The following is a 20,476-nucleotide window of genomic DNA, read 5'->3' as shown; positions in this document are numbered from 1 at the left end:
TCGAAAATCCCCTTACTCCTGTTGTTTAAGCCACAAAATGTCAACAGTTCTACATGGGAGTCCAGTGGCCAGTGACTGTACTTATTCCGTGGCATCCAGAGGAGGCAAAACATCGCCTCCGTCAAGCGTAACCCTGGTCTTCATACACCAGCCCCTGGATGCCTCCACATTTATCAAACGCTGACTTCAGCTTCACTGATAATAGTGATTGGCAGCTAAGCATCTATTATAAAAATCAATGAATAGGCAACTGAAAAACGAAAGAAATGAAAGAAAACCAGGTCTTTAAAGGCCCATCCCCAAAAACTGATCTCAAAAGATCCTTCCCTAGGGGCGCCGGGGTGGCTCAGTCAGTTGAACGTCCGACTTCAGCTCAGGTCACGATCTCACGGTCTGTGAGTTCGAGCCCCACGTCGGGCTCTGTGCTGACAGCTCGGAGCCTGGAGCCTGCTTCGGATGCTGTGTCTCCCTCTCCCTCTGCCCCTCCCCTGCTCATGCTCTGTCTCTGTCTCCAAAATAAATAAAAACATTAAAAAAAATTCTTTTAAAAAAAGATCCTTCCCCAAGAGAAGTGCAGTGGTCCCTCTCTGGTGGATTCAGTGCTTAGCACACCACAGGCACCCGATGTCTATTGAACTGAACTGGCTCCTTACTCCCCGTGACCACTTAGAGCTTGTGCCGTCCTGTATGCAGAGAAGCCCAAGGAAATACCTTTCCTTTCAATGTTTGAAATGTTTTTTAATATGTAACCTCCTCTACGTAAAAATAATCTGACACGGTCAGTGACACGGGATATATTATACTAAGCTAATTAACATATATCCGTGGCATAAAATGGAGTCACAGAGAATATTCTAACCACAAAGCCAATGGTTTCGATGAGCTGCCTGGTAACCAAAGCAAAGAGGGAAATACCATGAGTCACATGCTGTCATCACCAGATTCTGGAGCCTTCATTAGCAAAAGTGACTTGTTAATTAGCACATGTACTAAAATAATCAGTCCTCAATTCACCAGAATGCCTTATTTCTCCCTTGCCACGGAAGGTGGTCATGATGGTGGTGGGAAAGCAGTTTTGGGAAACGGCATCTACACTGTCGTGGAACGAGGCAACCAGTTCATTACAAAGCCTCAGCACTTTCAGACTCTCAGGAGATTGACTACATGAGAGAGCGGAGCTTTCCAGAGTATGACCAGGAATTCCCAAGAACAAGGCCCATAAGAAATGTAGACAATATGCGGAAAAAGCAGCTAGCCAGAAATGTCGGCTGAGTTCTGAAGGGCTCCAATAAACTCACTGAGAAATAAGTTTGCACGTGGTCCGAGGTCCAGAGGCTCCAGGCTTGGCCCGGATCTTCCCCCGGGTTGGCCCTATCTGCCCGTCCTGTCATGTCACCTCCAAATGTAACCTTCCTTGTCTGCAATAGGTACAGAGGTCTCCCAGCCCCCAGTGCCTTCAACTTCTTCTGTTTGTTCCTTTTCTGCACCTGTCACCGACTTTTACGCCACCTGTCCTGTTTCCCACCCTCGACTGCCTTCTCACGGCTCTTGCCCAAGCGCTGGTACATCCTCAGCACCTAACACACCGTCTGGCCAAGACAGACGCTCGGTAAAGACGTACAGAGTCCGTGAGTGAATAAAGAGTAACGGAGGACAGTGAACAAACCAGACTCTAAAGATCTTTAGGATTTAACACTGGACACTCATTTTCAAAACATCTTGGAATTCACGGAAACGCTGCGCTGAGAATACAGAGAAATGGGCAAAAACAAGGCTTCTCTCTGCCTAATCCAGCAAAACCGAAGCTGCGGAAGTAGCAGCAAAAAAGAGCACAATTCACACATGCACACGTGCTACACACACAGACACACACACACGCGCACACACACTCACACACACACACACACACACGCCCCAAGAGAAAGGGCAGATGAAATCAGCCTCTCTGGCCTCTGGTCACCTAGAGCCGCACCTCAATGGGTCTTAGGAGCACACTCAGCCCCCAGCACACTCAGCTCCTTAGGACAAGGTGTTAATCGCCTCACACTGGAGCAGGCAAGCCTTTTCCGTGAAAGGCCAAAAAGGAAATAGTTTCAGCTTCACAGGCCCTGGGGTCTCCATCCTCACTACTCGATTCTGCTGGGGCAGGGCAAAAGCAGCCACAGACTGTAAATAAAGGAATGGGCATGGCTGCTGTTGCAATAAAACTTTATTTACAAAAACAGGTGGAGGGCTGGATTTGGCCCGCAGGCCGCAGCTGGCCAAGCCTGGACTCGAATGCATCATGACACATTCACTACACTGTCAAACGGGAGCAGCGGATGTCCCCCGCGCAGTGAAGGGGACAGGAGACACTCCCGATGGGGCACCTACAAATTCAGGGAACTGAAAACCTGGGAACTGCTTTGTCACAACCATAAATAATAGTCTTAATCCAATTCCCTGAGGAGAGAGCGCCAAAGTGAAAAAAGGCATTACCATATTAAGAGAAAAAATAGCCAAAGAATTTCCTTAACAATCAGCTAAGTTCTTGAACTGGGGCCAGAGAACACACAAGGGCTCCGGTTTTGATAGTTTGGGGAACTGAAACATTTTCACATTCCAAGAGGAGCTGCAGTCAGAACATAAGGGGCCGCGTCCCCAGCAGCCTCTGCACAAAGGCCGCACGGAGGAATGAAGGCCGGTTTCCACCTCGCTGCCCGGGTTTCCATTACCTCATGAGATATTGATTCCCACCCCCTAAAACTGGTAAAAATCAATACGGTAATAGAAGCCTTGGGGCGCCAACAGGGTCTGTGGCGTCTCTGGCCTGGCGAGTTCCGGGAGAGAAAGAGCGAGACCACAGAACGACCAGCACGGAGGGAGTGGGGGAAAGAATCCAAAAGGGAAAAACACAGAAACAAAATAAGAGGGTAGCTATGGCGGTGCGAGCCACAGCCCAGGCTCCCAGTCGCTTTACGAGGGCGAGGGACAGGCTCCAAAAGATGGGAGGCCATGCCAGTCCAGGCCCCGCGTTATCTGATTCACTCTCGGACGGCTCGCACGGCTTAGTCAGCGCCTTCTGACGATCAGGCTGCCTGAGGAGAGCTGGCTGGTGGGCGGGCATGAGTCACGCCTGGCACCACACCACCCCCAGCCTCGCCACAGTCCCGGGGCCCTCTTGGGCCCTCCTCGGGGTGGATTCACCGCCACGCACCGGGCCAAATCTTGAGATTTGAGCACAGGCCTGGAGAAGACAGAGCCTGCCTAGCGGCCACTGGGACCCATGCGGGGAAGGCCCGGGGCCCTCGACCCCGAGGGACCCCTGTCCCGAGCTGCACAGGACCAGAGCTGGCAGCTCTTCCTGCCCCAGCAGCCGGCTCAGCAGCAAAACGACCCTCTGAAAACCAAGCAGCAACCCCCCCCTCCCCCACCGCCCAGAAGTCCTCCTCTTGGGCCACTTCAAACGAGTCTGGCCTGTAGGCGGCAACCGGCCCCAACGTGGCCAGGGACGGACGCAGGCCTGGGGGCGAGGGAAGAAAAACACCTCCCAAGCCTCAACCTGGCCGCTTCCACATATTTCCCGGGTTGTTGGCGTCAGGGGAAAGCGCCCACAGGAAACCTAACTGCCTCAGCAGCGCGTTGAGTTACCAAAGACCACAGAGCTGCGGGAGCCCAGGCAAAGCCGGGTGTCCGTCCAAAGCAGACGGGCCTCGGGACCCGATGAGCACTGGCTGAGGAGGGTAGGGGGAGCGTGGGCCATCACACCCTCATCTGACAGTGGGACACAGGCCACCACGGGAGCCCTGTGCCTCCCTGCTCTGGCATTCCTCGGAGCAGAGGGCACTTAGATTCGTACAGGGACACGGGTGCCCAGCACCTACGACCTGACATGTGAATGTGACAAGAGTGTCCCTCACGCTCCGGCCGGCTAGGAAAAACTTAAATCAACAAATAAGGCAACGGTAGATTATGCTAAGGAGAGGAGCAGCGGGGGGGTATGAACAGTGACGCGTGACTGTCCTCAGAGTGACAAGTTGGGGGTTGAGATGTGGGCACCCCCTCGGGTCGTGGGTCGGGGAAGGGCTGTCTCGGGCAGAATTTGGCAGGAGCCCCGAAGAGATGGGAAGGCCAGCTCTAGAGGAGGTGCAGGGAGATACCCCGGGGTGCGGGGGGAGGCACGGCCAAGACCCCCCACACACACCGGGTAGAAACAGCACTGGTGTGAAAGAGGCTAAGTAGAGTGCGTGGCGGGCGGGCCGAGGGGGGAGATGAGGTTGGGAGGAGGCGCGCCCCATCAGGCCAGGCCTCCGAGGCCCCGGGAGAGGAGCTAAGCTCTCTTCAGAAGAGCACTGGGAAATGCATCAAGGGGACACAGCACACGGTCCGAAAGTCAGAACCAGCGAGGGAGGCGTGTGCTTTTTCGCCTGGTGTTTCCTCGTCAACAAGGCTGGAAAACCGCTGTAACAAAAGGAGATTTCCCCTCAATGCATCCCCAGGGTTTCTGCCCTGGAGTCTGGCCTAGAGAAACCACGTCGCTCTCTTTCTACCTCTGCCTCTATACCCACCCCTCTCCTTCTAGGCCTCTCTCTCCACCCCACTCTCTCTCTCTTTCGGAACCGCTCAGAGAGGAGACTGCACAGACAAAATGCTGCCTGGGGATGAAATGTTTAAATGTTCTGCCAACACGGCCAGTGTCATGTTAAACACACTTGGAAACAGTTTGTATCCGAAGCCGAGCTAGTCTGCCCTCAAAGCTGCTTTCTATTGAAATGTTTGCATGCACCCGCTGTCCCAACTTCCTGCAGCTGGCGCTCCCTCCCCAGGCCACTGCTGGCCCCAGGAAAGAGGAGGTGCAAAACCTAGGACAGAAGCACAGAATGGGCCTGGGGAGGGGGGGTGACCCTCCTCCCCCAGCTTGGGGGGTGGGGGACGGGGGGACAGACCGGGCCACGCGGCTGCTGGCGAGCCTTCTTCCGAGAGTTCTCCCGTCTCCAAACTCAGCAGGGAAAGTGAGCGCACATGTGTCTTCTCAGCCGTGAGAAGCAAAAACAGAGCTCCTTGGTCGCCAGCCCAGACATGTCGCTGGCAATCTCAAGCCAAAGGGGGTTCACTGGAGATGCGAGGGGAGCTCCAAGAATGGAAGGAAAAGTAGACAGACTGGGCTCAGAGAGGGCTGGAACTCAGACAGTGCCTGGGGGTCTCAGCAGCAGGGGCTCCACCCGCGTGGCCCCTGCAGTTTTTGTGAGGGCGACAGACAGGTGCACCCCTGAGGGGAGGGCCTGCTTGATCTAACGGGGCCACGGGGGGTGGGGTACCGTGACAGACGGTCCCACCAAGACTGCCCAACGGGGAGAAACAGACCCCAAAGAAGATGCTAGCTGCTGTTCCCAGGAGACGGCGGCCAGATAGATGACAAGGGGCATGACAACAGATGTCCATGGTAATTTCTATTCCTTAAAAGTGTTGAGAATACCACACTCAGGAAGGACAAGAGCTGTTTAAAGTCATGGAGAGCCTCCAAAAGAAATCACGATGGGGGGGGGGGGGGACTCCGAGTAAGAAATGGCCCCGGGTTATGAGCCACCAAGTTAGCTACCCAGCCCACATACTTGGCGGGCCATCACATCAATTTCATTGGGTTATTAGGAAACAGCCCCGGGGGCAGCTGGGCCACAGTCCCCCGAGGCACCATTTGGAATGATGTTCCATCCTCAGGCCCAATTTTTGCCGGTTCTGTTCCTCCTTGCTCTGAGTTTTCGCACTGGCTTTCTTCTCTTCTGCTATTCCTGAGAGTGACTCAGTGCAAACTCACATCCCATCCACAGCCTGCAGGTTATTAAATCGTGCGCTGGGGCGGATTCGGGTTTGCCCAGAGGAGAGGCTCCTTCCAAATTGAGCCTCCTTCCAAGTCAGTCTCTGACCCCTCCTAAAGAATCAATCATCAAACTGCGGGAACAAAAGGGAAAGAGCTGAAGAGATGGTTTTACTCTCCCCGCTTCCCACTACTATCAGCAAAAAATAAAAAAAGCAGTTTAGTAAGTGGAAGCGAGTCTCTTGTGTGGGTGTCTGCAATTTAATATCCATTCATTTCCGATTCCTTTTTAAAGAGCCACATTTGGCTCAGCTTTTAAATTGTAAGCACCTTTCTCTTGAGTTGGAAACACATGGCAAACTGTGCTGCCGGGCGAAGGGCCGGACCCCCGGTGGGGGCTGGGGCGGGGGGGGGGGGGGGTGTAGGGGGTGGGGGGGAGGTTTGCAAGGGCTGGGTCGGAAACACCGCAAAGCTGGTCTGTTGAGATGTTTCACGTCCTGCCTGGACATGTCAGGGATGACACAAGGATACAGTCTCCACCTTGGCTCAAAATCTGAAAAGAATATCCCCCTGGCCAGAGGCACATTATGTGCCCACGCATTCCAAACACAAAATTACTCAGCGGCGGCAGCTCACTTAGCATCCGGGCCGGCACCCTGCCTGCAGAGAGCCCCGACTGCTGGCTGCCTTCCAGGAGCTTGGGGGGGAGCTGAAAAGTCTTGCCTGTGTGGCCACAGGATGTGCTATTCTGGCCAGCCTCCTTCCGATGAGACTACCACATCCTGGACACCTTTCGAGCAGCACGTTCCTAAATAGGGAAGTGCCAGCCTTCCCGTGGGCTATCTGAAGCCCAGCCATCCGATCTCCCCCAAAAGGCTGGGTTCCATTCTTTCGGTAAAGGCCACGGCCTTGGGCAGTTGAGGGTCAGGAGCCTGGCTTGGCTTGGAAGGTTAGTTTCACGGCAGCACAGCTGTGTGACTTCCGGCAGGTTATTTCCTGTTTCTTCCACTATAAAATGAGGACGATACAGCTATCTTGTTGATTAGGTGGAAGTTATGCATGAAGGCAGAGGCTGGATCAGCACTGGAGCTCACTGAGTAGAAGTTATTATGATTATATTGTGACCAATAAACACATCTTCAAAGAGAGATGTTGCTAGAAATTCCACAGCTACCTAACAGAAATAATATCCAATCGAGACTTTGCTAAAGGCCACCAGGCACGGAGCCGGATAAACAGCACAGACAACAAACAGCCTGTGTCGTACTCCACTGGTCTGCCTTCAGAGCCCACAAGCAGGCAAAGGTAGGTAAAGAGGTGGGAAAAAAGACCCCTCCTGGCTCTCAGTCTAGGACCTTTTCCTGGGCCAACAACAGGATTCCAGCCTCCCCAGTCTCCCTTCCCTATGAAGTCTGCAAGATCACAAGGGCACGAAGCAACCAGAAAATGCAATCTCACTGCACACACCACAGAGCCAACCAAGCCTCCCCAATCAACACACCATCAAGCGGGAATTGGTGATGGCCCCTGAGACCTGGATTTGATTTCAGGTAGGAAGACTTGCCAAACAAATCAACAGAGCAAAAACGACGGGAAGGAGAATACTTAAACAGAGAGCAAACCGCTTTCAAACACAGCATTTCCCAGACTGAGCTCACTATGTCTCAGTTTTGCCAAAAAAAAAAAAAAAAAAAAAAAGTCCTAGGCTCAGATGATTATCATTTGGAGTATACACCCTTCTGTGGGAGACTCCTGTGCCCGTGAGCATATTAAAAGTTCTGAGAAGTTCTGTAAGGAAGAAATCCATTAGCGCCCCGGTGCTTTAATTCAAGGTTTCCAAAACTTTTAAGAATGGAGCATTGTTTTACAACACATCTAGTAACCCTGAAAAAAAACCAATCTGGGAGACCTGGTTTGTTTTCAAAGCTGCTGAAATGCACAAGTGAAAACAAATCTGTAACAATAGTTGCCTGGAGGTCAGGAATGCAAGGGAGCCTCAAGGTTCACTGCTTACCTACTAATGTCTTTATAAACCTGTTGCTTTCTTTTATAAAAATGTCAGCTTCTATTTTTAAAACTCTGATCTTACAGTCTGCTTATTAAAGAAGCTTCCGTGAGCCTCCTTTTCTCGCCCAGCCCAGGCCATCCTCCCAGCATCTCTTAAACGCTCCCAGGTTTGCGACCTGGGAACTGAGTTCTGCAGATGGGGAGTGCACGTACCTCGTGGTCAATTTTGATAAGTGCAATGTCTGCCTTTTCATCCACATCCTTGATTTTGGCTTCGTAGGTGGCACCATTTTTCAGCTCAACCTTGACCCGATGCTTGTTGGTCACCACGTGGGCGTTGGTCACGATCAGTCCATCTTCGGACACGATAAAGCCAGACCCACTGGCCACTGGCACCTCCCTCTTAGAAAAAGGAAGCCTAGAACCCAGAGGAGAACCCGGTTAAGCCTGAAACACCTTACAATCAACGGTCTATTTAACATTCAAAACAATGGGTGGCTACTGACTTTTGCGAGCTCCAAAAAACTCCACTTACAACATAATCTTAGGGGCTCTCTTCAGCACTAGAGGTTCTTAACTCCTCTAGGAGGGTCAAGAATGTAGCCTTAAAGAGTCAAAAGGGAAAGCCCACTAAGGGAGAAACATTATCTTCCCGTAGGAATATAGTCAATGGCACTTGGACAAATCTAAGTGCCTCAGAGATAGCTCTGATGCTTTGCTAACGGCAGTGCATCTCGGTGGGAGCATCAGAGGTCGTGGGAAAACAAGAAGGCCCTCTTTACTTGCGGAACAACTCGATGTGAACCACAGCAGGAGCGATCTTCTCCACCACATCGGCGATGAAGTTGTATTTATGGCGCAAACTGTTGGGGTCTTCCTGCCCTGGGAACAAAGCAAAGACAGGGCACTTCAAGACCTTGTTGCTCTGTGCTATGGGTTCCTGGGGAAGGCATGGGTGAGAAGGAGCCAAAATAGATGCCCGGGGCCTTTGGAAACCTGGACAAGCGAGGACAAGACCCCAGACCTGAGCTCCTTTGCAAAAATCCTTGCGGCTCTCAAGGAAACGTCCACTTAGGTAAGAAGCAACACCCATCACAGAGCACCTCTTTGTTCTGCCTCTTTCCTTCCAACAGCTTCGCTACAAAAATGCTGAGCCAGAGGCACCAGCCGATACCTGGACCTCCTAGCGGCCCCCCTGCAAAGGCCGTGGCACGCAGGGTCACCGTCCCGGCGCCACCCTCCGCCACAGCCCTGCCAGCCCTTCCCAGCACATCGCCACCACCGAGGGGAGGGCTGAGGTTGCTTTGGAGGAGATGCCCATTCGACATTATAGACTGAAAACACTATCATGAAAAGGCATTAAGGCAAAGGCACAGATCCTGTCTTTCCCACTGATACCACAAGGTGAACAGAGGCCACCGTCTGTCCCCAGAGCAACTTTCCATTACGCCTGGTTTCTTCCAACACCCTGGGACATCCCAGGCCAGAAGGCACAAGAAGTGCCTTGATACTGTTGGGGGGAAAAGAAAGAGAAATCACAAGACCGCAATTTCTATATAAACATGCACCCTGTAATTAGTGAGCCCCCATTTCAAAGCTACTTTCAGACAAAGCGATCCCACATCCCAGTGTAGGGCTCTCACCCAGCAAGGCCAGAAAGTTGCTTTCTGCCAACACCATGGCATCTGGTGCAGAAAGGAGCTACTACAGACTCAGGTTCCAGGACACCCGTCCTGCTAGCACGGGTGGTGACAGAGGCAGGGTAGCCCCAGGAAGTTATTCCCTGAGCCTGCTGCTCTGGCCCCAAATTCATGCCACCTGCTGATATCCCTCGACATGTCTCTCTGCCTTCACGGACCAGGGCGGTTCTAGGCTAGTCTGCCGCAAAGAACCCCTTCCTGGCTCTCTCCACGCCTCCCTCGGGCCAGTCGCCTAGCCCAACGCGACACAAAGCAGGCTCCAGGGACCAGTGGCCCTGCCAGCGCCATGGCCCCTCGGTCCCATGCAGACACTGACAGGCAACCTGCAGGAGCCCTTACAGCGGTAACCTTCCGTCTGGCGCATCCAAACATTTTAAACTGAGGCTTATATTTTGTGTCCACAGGTTTCCCCGGTGGCTCCCTGTATAGACTGTGCTGAACCCACGGCTGCGTGTCCCCACCAGAGACCTCAGCAATGCAACTCGATACCGCTGGGCCCCGGGACATCGAGGGGACCAGCCTGCCTCTCCCACGCTTCCCTTCTGAGAAGTGAGAGACCATCGATGAGCAAAGGGCCCCTCTGTGGCCGGGCTGCCGGGCTCTGAGCTGCTTTACTCCAGGGCTGGAATCCACTCTCTTTTTGCACAGCCTGATTTTCTAAGGTCAGAAGGTCTGCACCCACCAGATAAGGAAAACGAATTCAACAAGTTCGTGGTAGCATCATTTTATCATTTTTGCGTTTAAAGCCCCTTCATACAGTACCCTACTTTTATTCCCCCTGCCTCCCTAAGGGCGAGGAAAATCAGGTATTGTTCCCATATTATATTTAGGGAAACTGAGGCTCACAGACCTTAAATGACTTCTCCACAGACACTACATGTTTTTTTTTTAATTTTTTTTAACGTTTATTTATTTCTGAGACAGAGAGAGACAGAGCATGAATGGGGGGGAGGGTCAGAGAGAGGGAGACACAGAATCAGAAGCAGGCTCCAGGTTCTGAGCTGTCAACAGAGACACTGACGTGGGGCTCGAACTCACGGACCGTGAGATCACGACCTGAGCCGAAGTCGGACGCTTAACCGACTGAGCCACCCAGGTGCCCCGACACTACATGTTCTTAATACAGAGTATAAATAATGGGGAAATCTGGGCAAATCTACAACTTTTTCTTTTTTAAAAAAGTGTTTAGCTTTGAGAGAGAGAGAGCATGCGCAAGCAGGGGGCAGGCAGGGAGAGGGGGAGACAGAGGATCCGAAGCAGGCTTCACCGCGACAGCAGACAGCCCGATGCGGGGCTCAAACTCAAGAACCGCGGGATCATGACCCGAGCCGACGTCCGACGCTCAACTGACTGAGCCACCCCGGCACCCCTACAACTTTTCTTCTTAATACCGGCCCCAGACATATCTGCCATCTCCCAGGTTTCCAGGTAGTGGCGGTTAATTGATTGGTCTGTCTCCCCAAGGGCTCTCAAGGGAGATATAAATAAGTGGACAGAAACATTCCTTCTGACCACAGAACCTGGCGACCATCACCCAGAGACAGCTGTAAACAAACGCATCTGGGCCTCCTCAGGCCAGCTTCCTGGGAAAGGCCAAAAGGAGGTTTAACGCCAAAAGGCCAGCAACCTCCAGGTCAGCATGGCGTTTCAGGGACCCTCTCAATCACAAGAGTCTTAGCAGCAAGGATCCTTAATTCACTTCCTCTTTCTGAATTCCCAGAGTAGGCATGGGAGAATTTGGCTGCATCAGGGGTAAAAACGAACATGGGTTTTTCCAGGTCCTGTGAGAACCAGCTGCTTTGTCACATACACTAGAGAAAGTGGCTCCAGGCACGGTGCATTCCAGGAAAACAACATGGGAGATCAGCGAGGACACAGGGCTGGGCGCTTGGAAGGCCCAGGGCCCATCCCATTTTCTGGGTGGCCTTCATGTCCCCATCTGTGAAATGGGGCCGACTGCCTCTAGAATGAGCTGCAAAGTCCATCCAGCCCAGTTCCAACATTCTGTGATCTAATCCCCGTCTCTCCCTCTCACCCCAACGTGCTATGGCAAGATAAAGAACTTGTGGAATTGGAGGCCGGGCACAGGACTCTCCAAACTCTGCACATGAGTACGCAGAGAGGAGGAAAAGTGGGAGGACGGATCATAATGAAGAGCCCAACTGACAAGCCTTAATTGTGAAGCTTTGATGAGAAAACCACCAGTGCCCCCCCGCCCGCCCCCCGCCATCACCAAGGGGACCCGCATCAGCGGGAAAATGAAATAGAGCAGAAACAATGATCATAAGGAACATCAACTGATTGTTCAAAGATGGGCAAAACGTGAAACCAGAGAAGAAGTGTTTGGCTTCTCGAAATGCTATTCCAGAACGAGGAATGGAAACGTCTCTAAGACCAGCATGGCTCAGGGTCAGAGTCCCGCTCCATGTCAAAGGCTGTGCATCAAACTAGAGGAGGCTGGCACGGCCCCCTGGTCGTTACAAACCCTGGCTGGCTCACCTGCTCACATCTCAACTGCCAGCCAACTGTCTTCCTTCCAGAGGGGTCACCCGAGGTGGAGAATTCCCCGAGGTGGACCCCGGCTGGCTCTGCCACAATCTAGGTGATTTTAGACAGATGGAGGAGGGCCGGGGCATCCAGGCCACTAAGCCTGGGGAAAATGGCTAAGAGCCCAGGCTGTGGTCTCAGCAGAGTAAGTGTGGCGCTCGGCACAGCAGTTACCTGCTGTGTGACCTTCGGTATGTCACCTCAGTCCTCCAAGTCTCATCCCCCTTGTCCAGAAAATGGGGTGACAATAAACCTGCCTCAGTGCGGTTCTGAGGCCGAGTGTATGAGCTACTGTGTATGAAGTGTTTGGCCAGGTCGCAGTGTCAAGTTTAAAAATAAAACTAAACAGTGCTGCTCTTTTTACAGTAAAGGTGCTCAGGAGACAGCTCTGGACAGGTGTGAATACCACACGCCTCAGCGGTACAGCAGAGAAGTTAAGGGGAGACGTGAGGGTGTCCACAGAACCAGGCTCCCCACCTCAGCAAATTTGTTCAGGTCCTGGAAATTCCTCCTCCCAGGGCCATCACGGCCGCCGCTGCAGAGGCAGAGATCAAGGGCAAGTTGTGTGGCAGGCCAATGTTTCTGGCCTGGATGTTGACCTGTGCTCCCCAGCGTACAAGGCTAACCCGCACAAAGGGTAGCAAAAAGGATGATATATCGTGACCAGGTGGGGCTTGTTCCAGAAAGGATCGGTAAGACTTAACATCAGAAAACTAATCAATGTGATGCTAAGAAAACTCAAGCGATTATCCCAATAGTTGCAAAAAGATGGGACAAAACTGAACGCCCACTCGTGACAAAAACACTCAGCAAACCAGAAAGAGAACTTCCTTGACCTGATAAAAGGGATTAATAAAAAAACCTGAAACCAACATCATTCTCAACGGTGAAAGACTGAATGCTTTCTCTCTAAAACTGGGAGCAAGACAAGGCCATTCACTCTTCCATTCAGTATTGCATTGATGTCCTAATTGGAACAGTTAAACTAGAAAAAGAAATTAAAGGCATAGAGATTAGAAAGGAGAACATAAACCTGCCACTATTTGAAGATGGCACGATAGTCCATATGGAAATTGCTGAAGAATCTGAAGTATACCTGCTGGAGTGAGTGAGTTTGTCAATGTCACAAGAGAGCACAGGTCAATATACACAATCGTATTTCTATGTATTAACAATAAACTATTGGGGACACCTGGGTGGCTCAGTCGGTGAAGCGTCTGACTTTAGTTCAGGGCATGATATCGTGGTTCACGGGTTCGAGCCCCGCATCGGGCTCCGTGCTGACAGCTCAGAGCCTAGAGCCGCTTCAGATTCTGTCTCTCTCTCTCTCTGCCCCTCCCCTGCCTCTGCTCTCTCTCGCTCGCTCTCTAAAAGAAATAAAACATTTTTTAAAAAAAACAATAAACCATTGGGGCGCCTGGGTGGCTCAGTCAGTTGAGTGTCTGACTTCAGCTCAGGTCATGAACATCTTTTTTTTTTAAGTTTTTTTTTTTTTTTTAATTTTTCTAATGTTTGTTTATTCTTGAGACAGAGACAGAGCGTGAACAGGGGAGGGGCAGAGAGAGAGGGAGACACAGAATCTGAAACAGGCTCCAGGCTCTGAGCTGTCAGCACAGAGCCCGATGCGGGGCTCGAACCCACGAACTGTGAGATCATGACCTGAGCCGAAGTCGGACGCTCAACCAACTGAGCCACCCAGGTGCCCCATGAACATCTTTTTAAAAAACAATAAACTATTGGGGCGCCTGGATGGCTCAGTTAGCTGAGTGTCTGACTTTAGCTCAGGTCATGACCTCGTGGTCTGTGAATTCAAGCCCTACGTAGGGCTCTGTGCTGATAGCTTGGAGCCTGGAGCCTGCTTCCGGTTCTGTGTCTCCCTCTCTCTCTGCCCCTCCCTCACTCATGTTCTCTCTCTCTCTCTCTCAAAAATAAATAAAAACATTAAAAAAAATTTTAAATACTGTTGGAAATTAAAATTTTTTAAATACCAATTATAGCATCAAAAATATTAAATACATAATAGGTAAATATTTCACTTTAAACTGAAAAACTTTGAATAACTAGGATTAGAATAATGAGTCACAGCATTTTACAGGACAGGCCTTTCCATCTACCTAATAAATATTTATCATTACCAATGTTTAACACAACAAATGACCCATTAAGAGCAGCCAACGTTTCCTATTATTTAATGAGTTTAAAACTGCCAGGATTTCATCCAAAGATAATAAATGATTTTTCTTTCCTCTGTATAAACTACTAGGAAAACACACAACTCCATAAATGCTGCTTCCTTGAACCCCATCTTCCCCGGGGTTTTACAGATAATACCTACTTTCAAAAACTTCCACACAGGGGGGAAGAGAGAGATACACACAGCCTGCTCAGTTTCATTAATTAGTATCAAAATTAGCATAACAGACATTTCCATTATTAAGTGTTTGCTGAAAAGTGCCAGGCACTAGGTTAAGAATTTGACATTCGTGATCGCAGTGAAGACAAATGTGTTGCAGTGAAAATGAAAAATCACAATGTGGGGGCTACGAACCAACAGGTGGACTTTGATCTATGCTTCTCTCCGAAGATTTAGCACCGAATTAGACGTGTGCTTTAAAAACATCAAAGTGTGCGTGTGTTCCTATTTAAGGCAAAAACGTCTGGTAAAGATTAGATGTGGGGCAAGAGGCAAAGATCAAACTCGTATACTTCCCTCCTGCCAGCTCCTTAGTGCAGGCCAGAGGTTGTACAAGGTATGAAAGTATATGGGAGCAGAGAAATACGCCAGAGGAAACACTCAATTAATAATAATCACAATAGGGCACCTGGGTGGTTTAGCCAGGTAAGCTTCAGACTCGATCTCAGCTCAGGGTATGAGCTGAGCTCAAGCCTTGCATCGGGCTCTATGTTGATGGCACAGAGCCTGCTTGGGATTCTGTCTCTCCTCCTCTCTGCCCCTCACCTGTTTGTGCTTTCTCTCTCTCTCTCAAAATAAATAAACTTAAGATAATAATAATAATAATAACAACAATAGAGAATTCTATTCTCTCCATAGGAATCATTACAAACTCACTGTCATATGAAAGGTGATCCAAGGCTCTATAATTTTGAACTTCTTCTTTCTTTTGTAAATTTTTTTAAATCTTTTAGAGCACGCACGCGCACGCACGCACAAGCTGAAGAGGGGCAGAGGGAGAGAGAGAATCCCAAGCAGACTCCGCGCTGTCGGCACAAAGCCTGACGTGGGGCTCGATCCCACAAACTGTGAGATCATGACCTGAGCCGAAATTAAGAATCAGATGCTTAACCAGCTGAGCCATCCAAGGCGCCCCTTTGAATTCTTTTTCGCAAAGTGGTTCCTGAATTGTCTGTGTCTCAGGTCCCATACAACCTGGACCTGCCAGCGGGGAGGTGGGAGGACCAGCTCCTAACCAAGTAGCAGGCCCGAGTCCCACTCATTCCCCAGCTCCCTGGGTTTCTGGAGCTCGCGACTGGCTCACCGTGTAAGGCGAGGAGTGGGGGACCCCTGAGCTACATCTACAGGATGCGCTGCCTCAGTCACCAGGACTCCCGGTCACCGTCCAGACACCATGGCTAGCAGGGGAGGCATCTGCTTTAGGAGGACCAATGGAGCCCTCCTGGCAGTCCCAGGAGAGCCCCGGGGCCGCCCCGGGGGCAGCTGCCACCGCAGACCTGGCTCCAGGAATCCCAGCATGGATCCCAGATGCCCTGACCCTGTTCTTGGCTCCACGGTTTCCCAATCTGGCCTGGCAGCTCCGGGTCGCACCTACAGGGAATAGATGGGATGCCGGGCTGAGCTCCAGCCCCAGAAGATTCCTAGCAGCGTCAGCGACGCTGGGAAAGATCACAAGGCTCCCGTTAGTGCCAGGAGGACTCCAGAGCCAGACTTGGCCTCAAATCCTGATGCTGCCCCTTCCAGCCGTGTTAACTTCCGGCAGTGGCTTTCTCTCTGTCCGAGCCTCAGTCTCCCGTTCTGCATGCTGAAGATAGTACCACCTCGTCCAGGCGGTGGGGAGTCCAAAGCGGGACAGTGCCCACAAAGCCTGCCCTCAAGGCCATTATCATCTCCCAGCTCTCAGCCTGCGCACCACCCAGGTGCATTTCAGGGCTCCCAAGCGCCTCCTCCCACACTCCTAAGACTTCTCAGAATCCCGTTTCTGCATTCTCATTCAGGCATGCCCGGCCTGTTTTCAGTGTCGCCCTCGAAATGACGGTTACCACCTGGGGGGTGTGAACTTCCTGCAGGACCTCCACGCTGGTCTGCATCTCCCGAGCACAGCTCCCCACCGCCCTGATTCCCCAACTCGCTCTCCCAGGACCCCTTGAGATACACCCTCCGCTGCTGCAAACTTCTCACCAGCCTCGGGGCCCACTACGCTCCACCCCGCCCACCCCTGCACTCACCCTATTTTCCTTCCTGCCTGGAATCCTCATTCTCCTCCCTTACAGCTGGGCCAGTCCCACCCAACCCGCAATATTGGCAATAAAATAATAACACCAATGAGAATAATACCAGCGCTCATTTACTAAGCATCTACTACGTGCAAGCAGAATGCGAGGCACTCAACGAGCATTATCTCTAAATGTTCCCGCAAGCCTCTAGGGTGAATCCCATGCCCAGTCTCCGGAAAGATGGAAAAATGAAGGATGTGAGACGTAAGGCCGAGAAGCGAAGCACGTTGCTCATGTCCTGAGAGCTGGCAGGTGGCACGGGCGGGAAGCTTCCCCCTGTGCTCTGCTGCCGTAGCCTCCCTTCCAGGCGCCGGCCCCTTCCCTCGGCCTCCAGCCCCCTGCGGCCCCAGGACTGGAGGAAAAGGCTTCCCACTTTCGTGCCTGAGAGCTCAGGGCCAGAACTCGGGAGTAACAATCCAGCCTTGGCTTCCAACCAGAACAATCGCGCCTTCCAGTTTCTCAAGAGAATCGAGAAGTAGAGCTAATTTGGAAAACAGAACACAGTGTATTCGAGGGAAAAGAAATGAATCCCCCTTTATTCACAGGGAACAGCATGTTCCCAAAATTCAAACCAGTTGCAAGAGGAGATTGATCAAATCATGGGCATTTTAATGCCCTGTCCTACATTCAGGACCGGAGAGGCGACGCGCAGGGCCCTGTGCAAAATGAAACTGCAGGGGCTCCTTGCTCCAGAATCATCAAGAAGTCCGAGACGGTGGCCACGGGGCGTTAACCCGGGTGCGGGGTCCGTCGGAGCACGGACTGCACGAGAGGCATGCCCATGACGCCGGGCCTGTCTGCATTCCATTTCATTTGATTTAAAACCCAACAGAAGTACTGAGAGGCAGCACCCGCTGCCCAGGAGCTGATGGAGACACTGAGTCTGGCAGAGCCCAGGAGCCCACAGGCAGCCGTCAGGGGTGACGGGCGCTCCATGTGCCGGGAGGCGGGCCCTCCCGTTCCGTGGTCCAACGTGCCGGGCACGCCTCACACGTGGGTGAGACAAGTACACAACCACAGGCAAGGCCCTGGGGCTGAAGGTTCCTCAACTTTAAAATAAGGAGGCGCGGGGTCACTGGGTGGGGCTCAGTTGGTGAAGCATCCGTCTGTTGGTTTCGGCTCAGATCATGATCTCACACTTCGTGAGTTCGAGCCCAGCATCCGGCTGCGTACTGACGGTGCGGAGCCTGCTTGGGATTCTCTCTCCCTCTCTCTCTCTGCCCCCCTCCCCTGCTCTCGCTCTCTCAAAAACTAAGTAGAGTTTTAAAAAAATAATAAAATAAGGAGGCTCAACTGGGTGGCTTCCAGGGTCCCTCCCAGCCCCCGAGGAGAAAGGGAAGAAATCCCTTGTGATGTGCCACCTGATTGCTTCCACTTCAAGTGCCACCAAAGGTACCGGTCCTTTCAAGCCTACAAGTCCCAGCACAGACCAGCTCCGACAATCGGCAGGACGCAGGGGAAAAGACGAAATGTGAAGAGAGACACTCAGCCAACAGGGCCAGAGTTGGCCAGAGCCTTCTTCGCCGAGGGACCGCGGGAGGGCAGGCGGGGATGGCTGGCCCTCCTCCGTTCGCCCCTGCCTCCCTCAAGCTTCCGGTCCAGCCCTTCTCTTCTTCCTGTCACACGGGCCCGGGCACAAGTGACAAAAGAAACAAAGTCCTTTCAAAGGCAAGGGCACGAAACGCGCCATGCAGAGGTCAGAGATGAAGGCCAGAGGAAAGCCTGTTCCCGTGTTCGCCTGAAGGGACACCCGGGGCCCCGGGCCAGGTGACGACCAGGAGAAGGAATCACCCCTGAGACACCAGCTTGGACCCACCATGCTCTAGATTCAAGGCCAGCCCCAAAGCCTGGGGAAATGTACATGTACTCTGGCCACCAGCAGAGGCACTTCCAGCCAGGCTCCCACGGGCTCAGAAACCGTCAATCGGCCCCCAGTGGGGTGTCACGAAACATTTCAATAGTCTTTAGGAATGGCTCAGTTGCTTGCGGGGTCTGGGACACACTCTCAGCTGTCATCAGCCACCCTCCCACAGCCCCCACGCTCGAACAGGAGCCCCCCACCCCCTATGAGTTCCAGCCTCTGGAGCCCCCTTCCTCCAAGTAGCAGCCACAATTCAGGCTGACGATCCAGGGACACCCCCAGAATGTATTGCCATGCTGAAGGCTGGCCTCTTTTTCACCTTTTGATGGTCCGAGGGGCACATCTGAACTTTTCTTCGTCCCTAGCACGGCTAGATGAAGAGTAACTACCAAGAGGCTACTTGCTGGGTAAATAAATCCGGGCTCAACTCCGGAGGGGACCTGCAGGAGGAAATTCCACTCCTGGCACATCACCTGCACATGCCCGGGGCCTGCTCTCCCACCTGCTCTGTCCTGCTCACAGTCTGGCACCTTCACAGAGAGGCCAAGTGGAGCCTGGACAGGGGGAGGTGGGGGGTGGGTAGCACACGCAGGCAGGATCCAAAGATTGTCCCACTGATGCTCCTCCTACTTCCCCAGCGCGGCACTGCCCTGCGCCCCAGGTCCCCGCACTTCTGATGGGGTGAGGACATCAATCTCAGGGAGACAAAACAAAGCAGAGAATGAGAGGGCTGCAGCCAAGGCCAACACATATGAGGGGCCTGCCATGGCCCGACGCTATGATGGCGGGGACACTGTGCTTTTTGCTCAATGACGGGTCCCCCTGCCACCCCGCTTGCCACATCAGACCTTTGTTTTTGTTTTTTTTTTTTTTAATTTTTTTTTCTCCGTTTTTATTTATTTTGGGGACAGAGAGAGACAGAGCATGAACGGGGGAGGGGCAGAGAGAGAGGGAGACACAGAATCGGAAACGGGCTCCAGGCTCCGAGCCATCAGCCCAGAGCCCGACGCGGGCTCGAACTCACGGACCGCGAGATCGTGAGATCGTGACCTGGCTGAAGTCGGACGCTCAACCGACTGCGCCACCTAGGCGCCCCATGTTTTTTTTTTTTAAAGTGGGCTTCACCCAACGCGGGGCTTGAACTCATGACCCTGACATCAAGACCTGAGCTGAGATCAAGAGTCGGATGCCTCACCAACTGAGCCACCCGGGCGCCCCAACACATCAGGGTCTTTTGATGTCAGCATTGGAACTGGGCTCCACAACTCTGCCGAGTGCGGGCACCTGAAGCAGGAGCGGGCCACCTGTTCCCACTTGGGTAGGGGCATGGAGACGGGACCAGGAAGCAGGCGGTTAACTAACCTGACACCGTGCAGCTGGGAGAGGTGCTGGTCCACATTCAGGGAGGGCAAGGGGGATGATTTTTCACTAAGAAAAGCTCTCTTTGTGAGGTTGCACGATGAATTCAAGAATGACTGTGAGAGGGGTGGGAGAGGCCAGACCAGCCAAGGGGGGGAGAAAGAGAAGCGGCAGGCTGCATTACAGGAGCCAGACGGCGGGCGGGCGGAGAAACAGAAGGAGGCTTCCTCGCCTTGCAGTGAACTTTCACTACTTTCTCCCTGAGGGTCAGCAGAGAATCAATTTAAACAGGTTCCTAATGGGTAATGAGTCACGATGTGCAAAGGGAATGGGGCCTCCTGTTTGCAAGCGGCTTGCCTGGGAGGAGAAGAAGCATAACCCAGTGGAGGCAGCAAAGATGCCCCGAAAAACTCATTTTCTCCACGTTTTCAGTTTGAGCGACTGCGATCTGTCTGTCCCACTCCATTAAATTCCAAGTAAGCTTGTCAGGAACAGCTCCAACCCAGAGGCTGGCCCAGCGCTGGTCTGGGGTGTGGAGGCAGCAGAAACAGAAGCGAGACTTTGCACATTCCGGGAAACCAGACCCCCATTCTAATCAGTGCTGTGACTGCAAATTCCAGGACGCTGGGGGCCTGACGCAGAGGGGCCCCTGCACAACGAGGTTGCTCTGAACCTTGCAGAGAAAAATGCCCAGGAGGGAGACAGGTATCACTTGGCTGTGGCCACGGCAGCAGAGGC

The 20,476-nt window shown here is 52.5% G+C and overlaps 1 protein-coding gene across 1 annotated transcript in view; it reads right to left on the bottom strand.

The window, feature by feature from the left end:
* The window catches only part of HTRA1 (HtrA serine peptidase 1), a 51,086-nt gene that overhangs the window by 15,558 nt on the left and 15,052 nt on the right, over positions 1 to 20,476 (bottom strand). The window contains exons 2-3 of the mRNA XM_043597769.1: positions 8,584 to 8,683; positions 8,015 to 8,219 (exon numbers count right to left, since the gene is read on the bottom strand). Coding sequence (XP_043453704.1) covers positions 8,015 to 8,219; positions 8,584 to 8,683 — 305 coding nt within the window. The remainder of the gene's footprint in view (positions 1 to 8,014; positions 8,220 to 8,583; positions 8,684 to 20,476) is intronic.

This window comes from Prionailurus bengalensis, chromosome D2 (assembly GCF_016509475.1).
Source record: "Prionailurus bengalensis isolate Pbe53 chromosome D2, Fcat_Pben_1.1_paternal_pri, whole genome shotgun sequence".
Taxonomy (NCBI): domain Eukaryota; kingdom Metazoa; phylum Chordata; class Mammalia; order Carnivora; family Felidae; genus Prionailurus; species Prionailurus bengalensis.
Note: the sequence above shows the minus strand (reverse complement) of the source record. Positions and strands in the feature narration are given on the sequence as shown.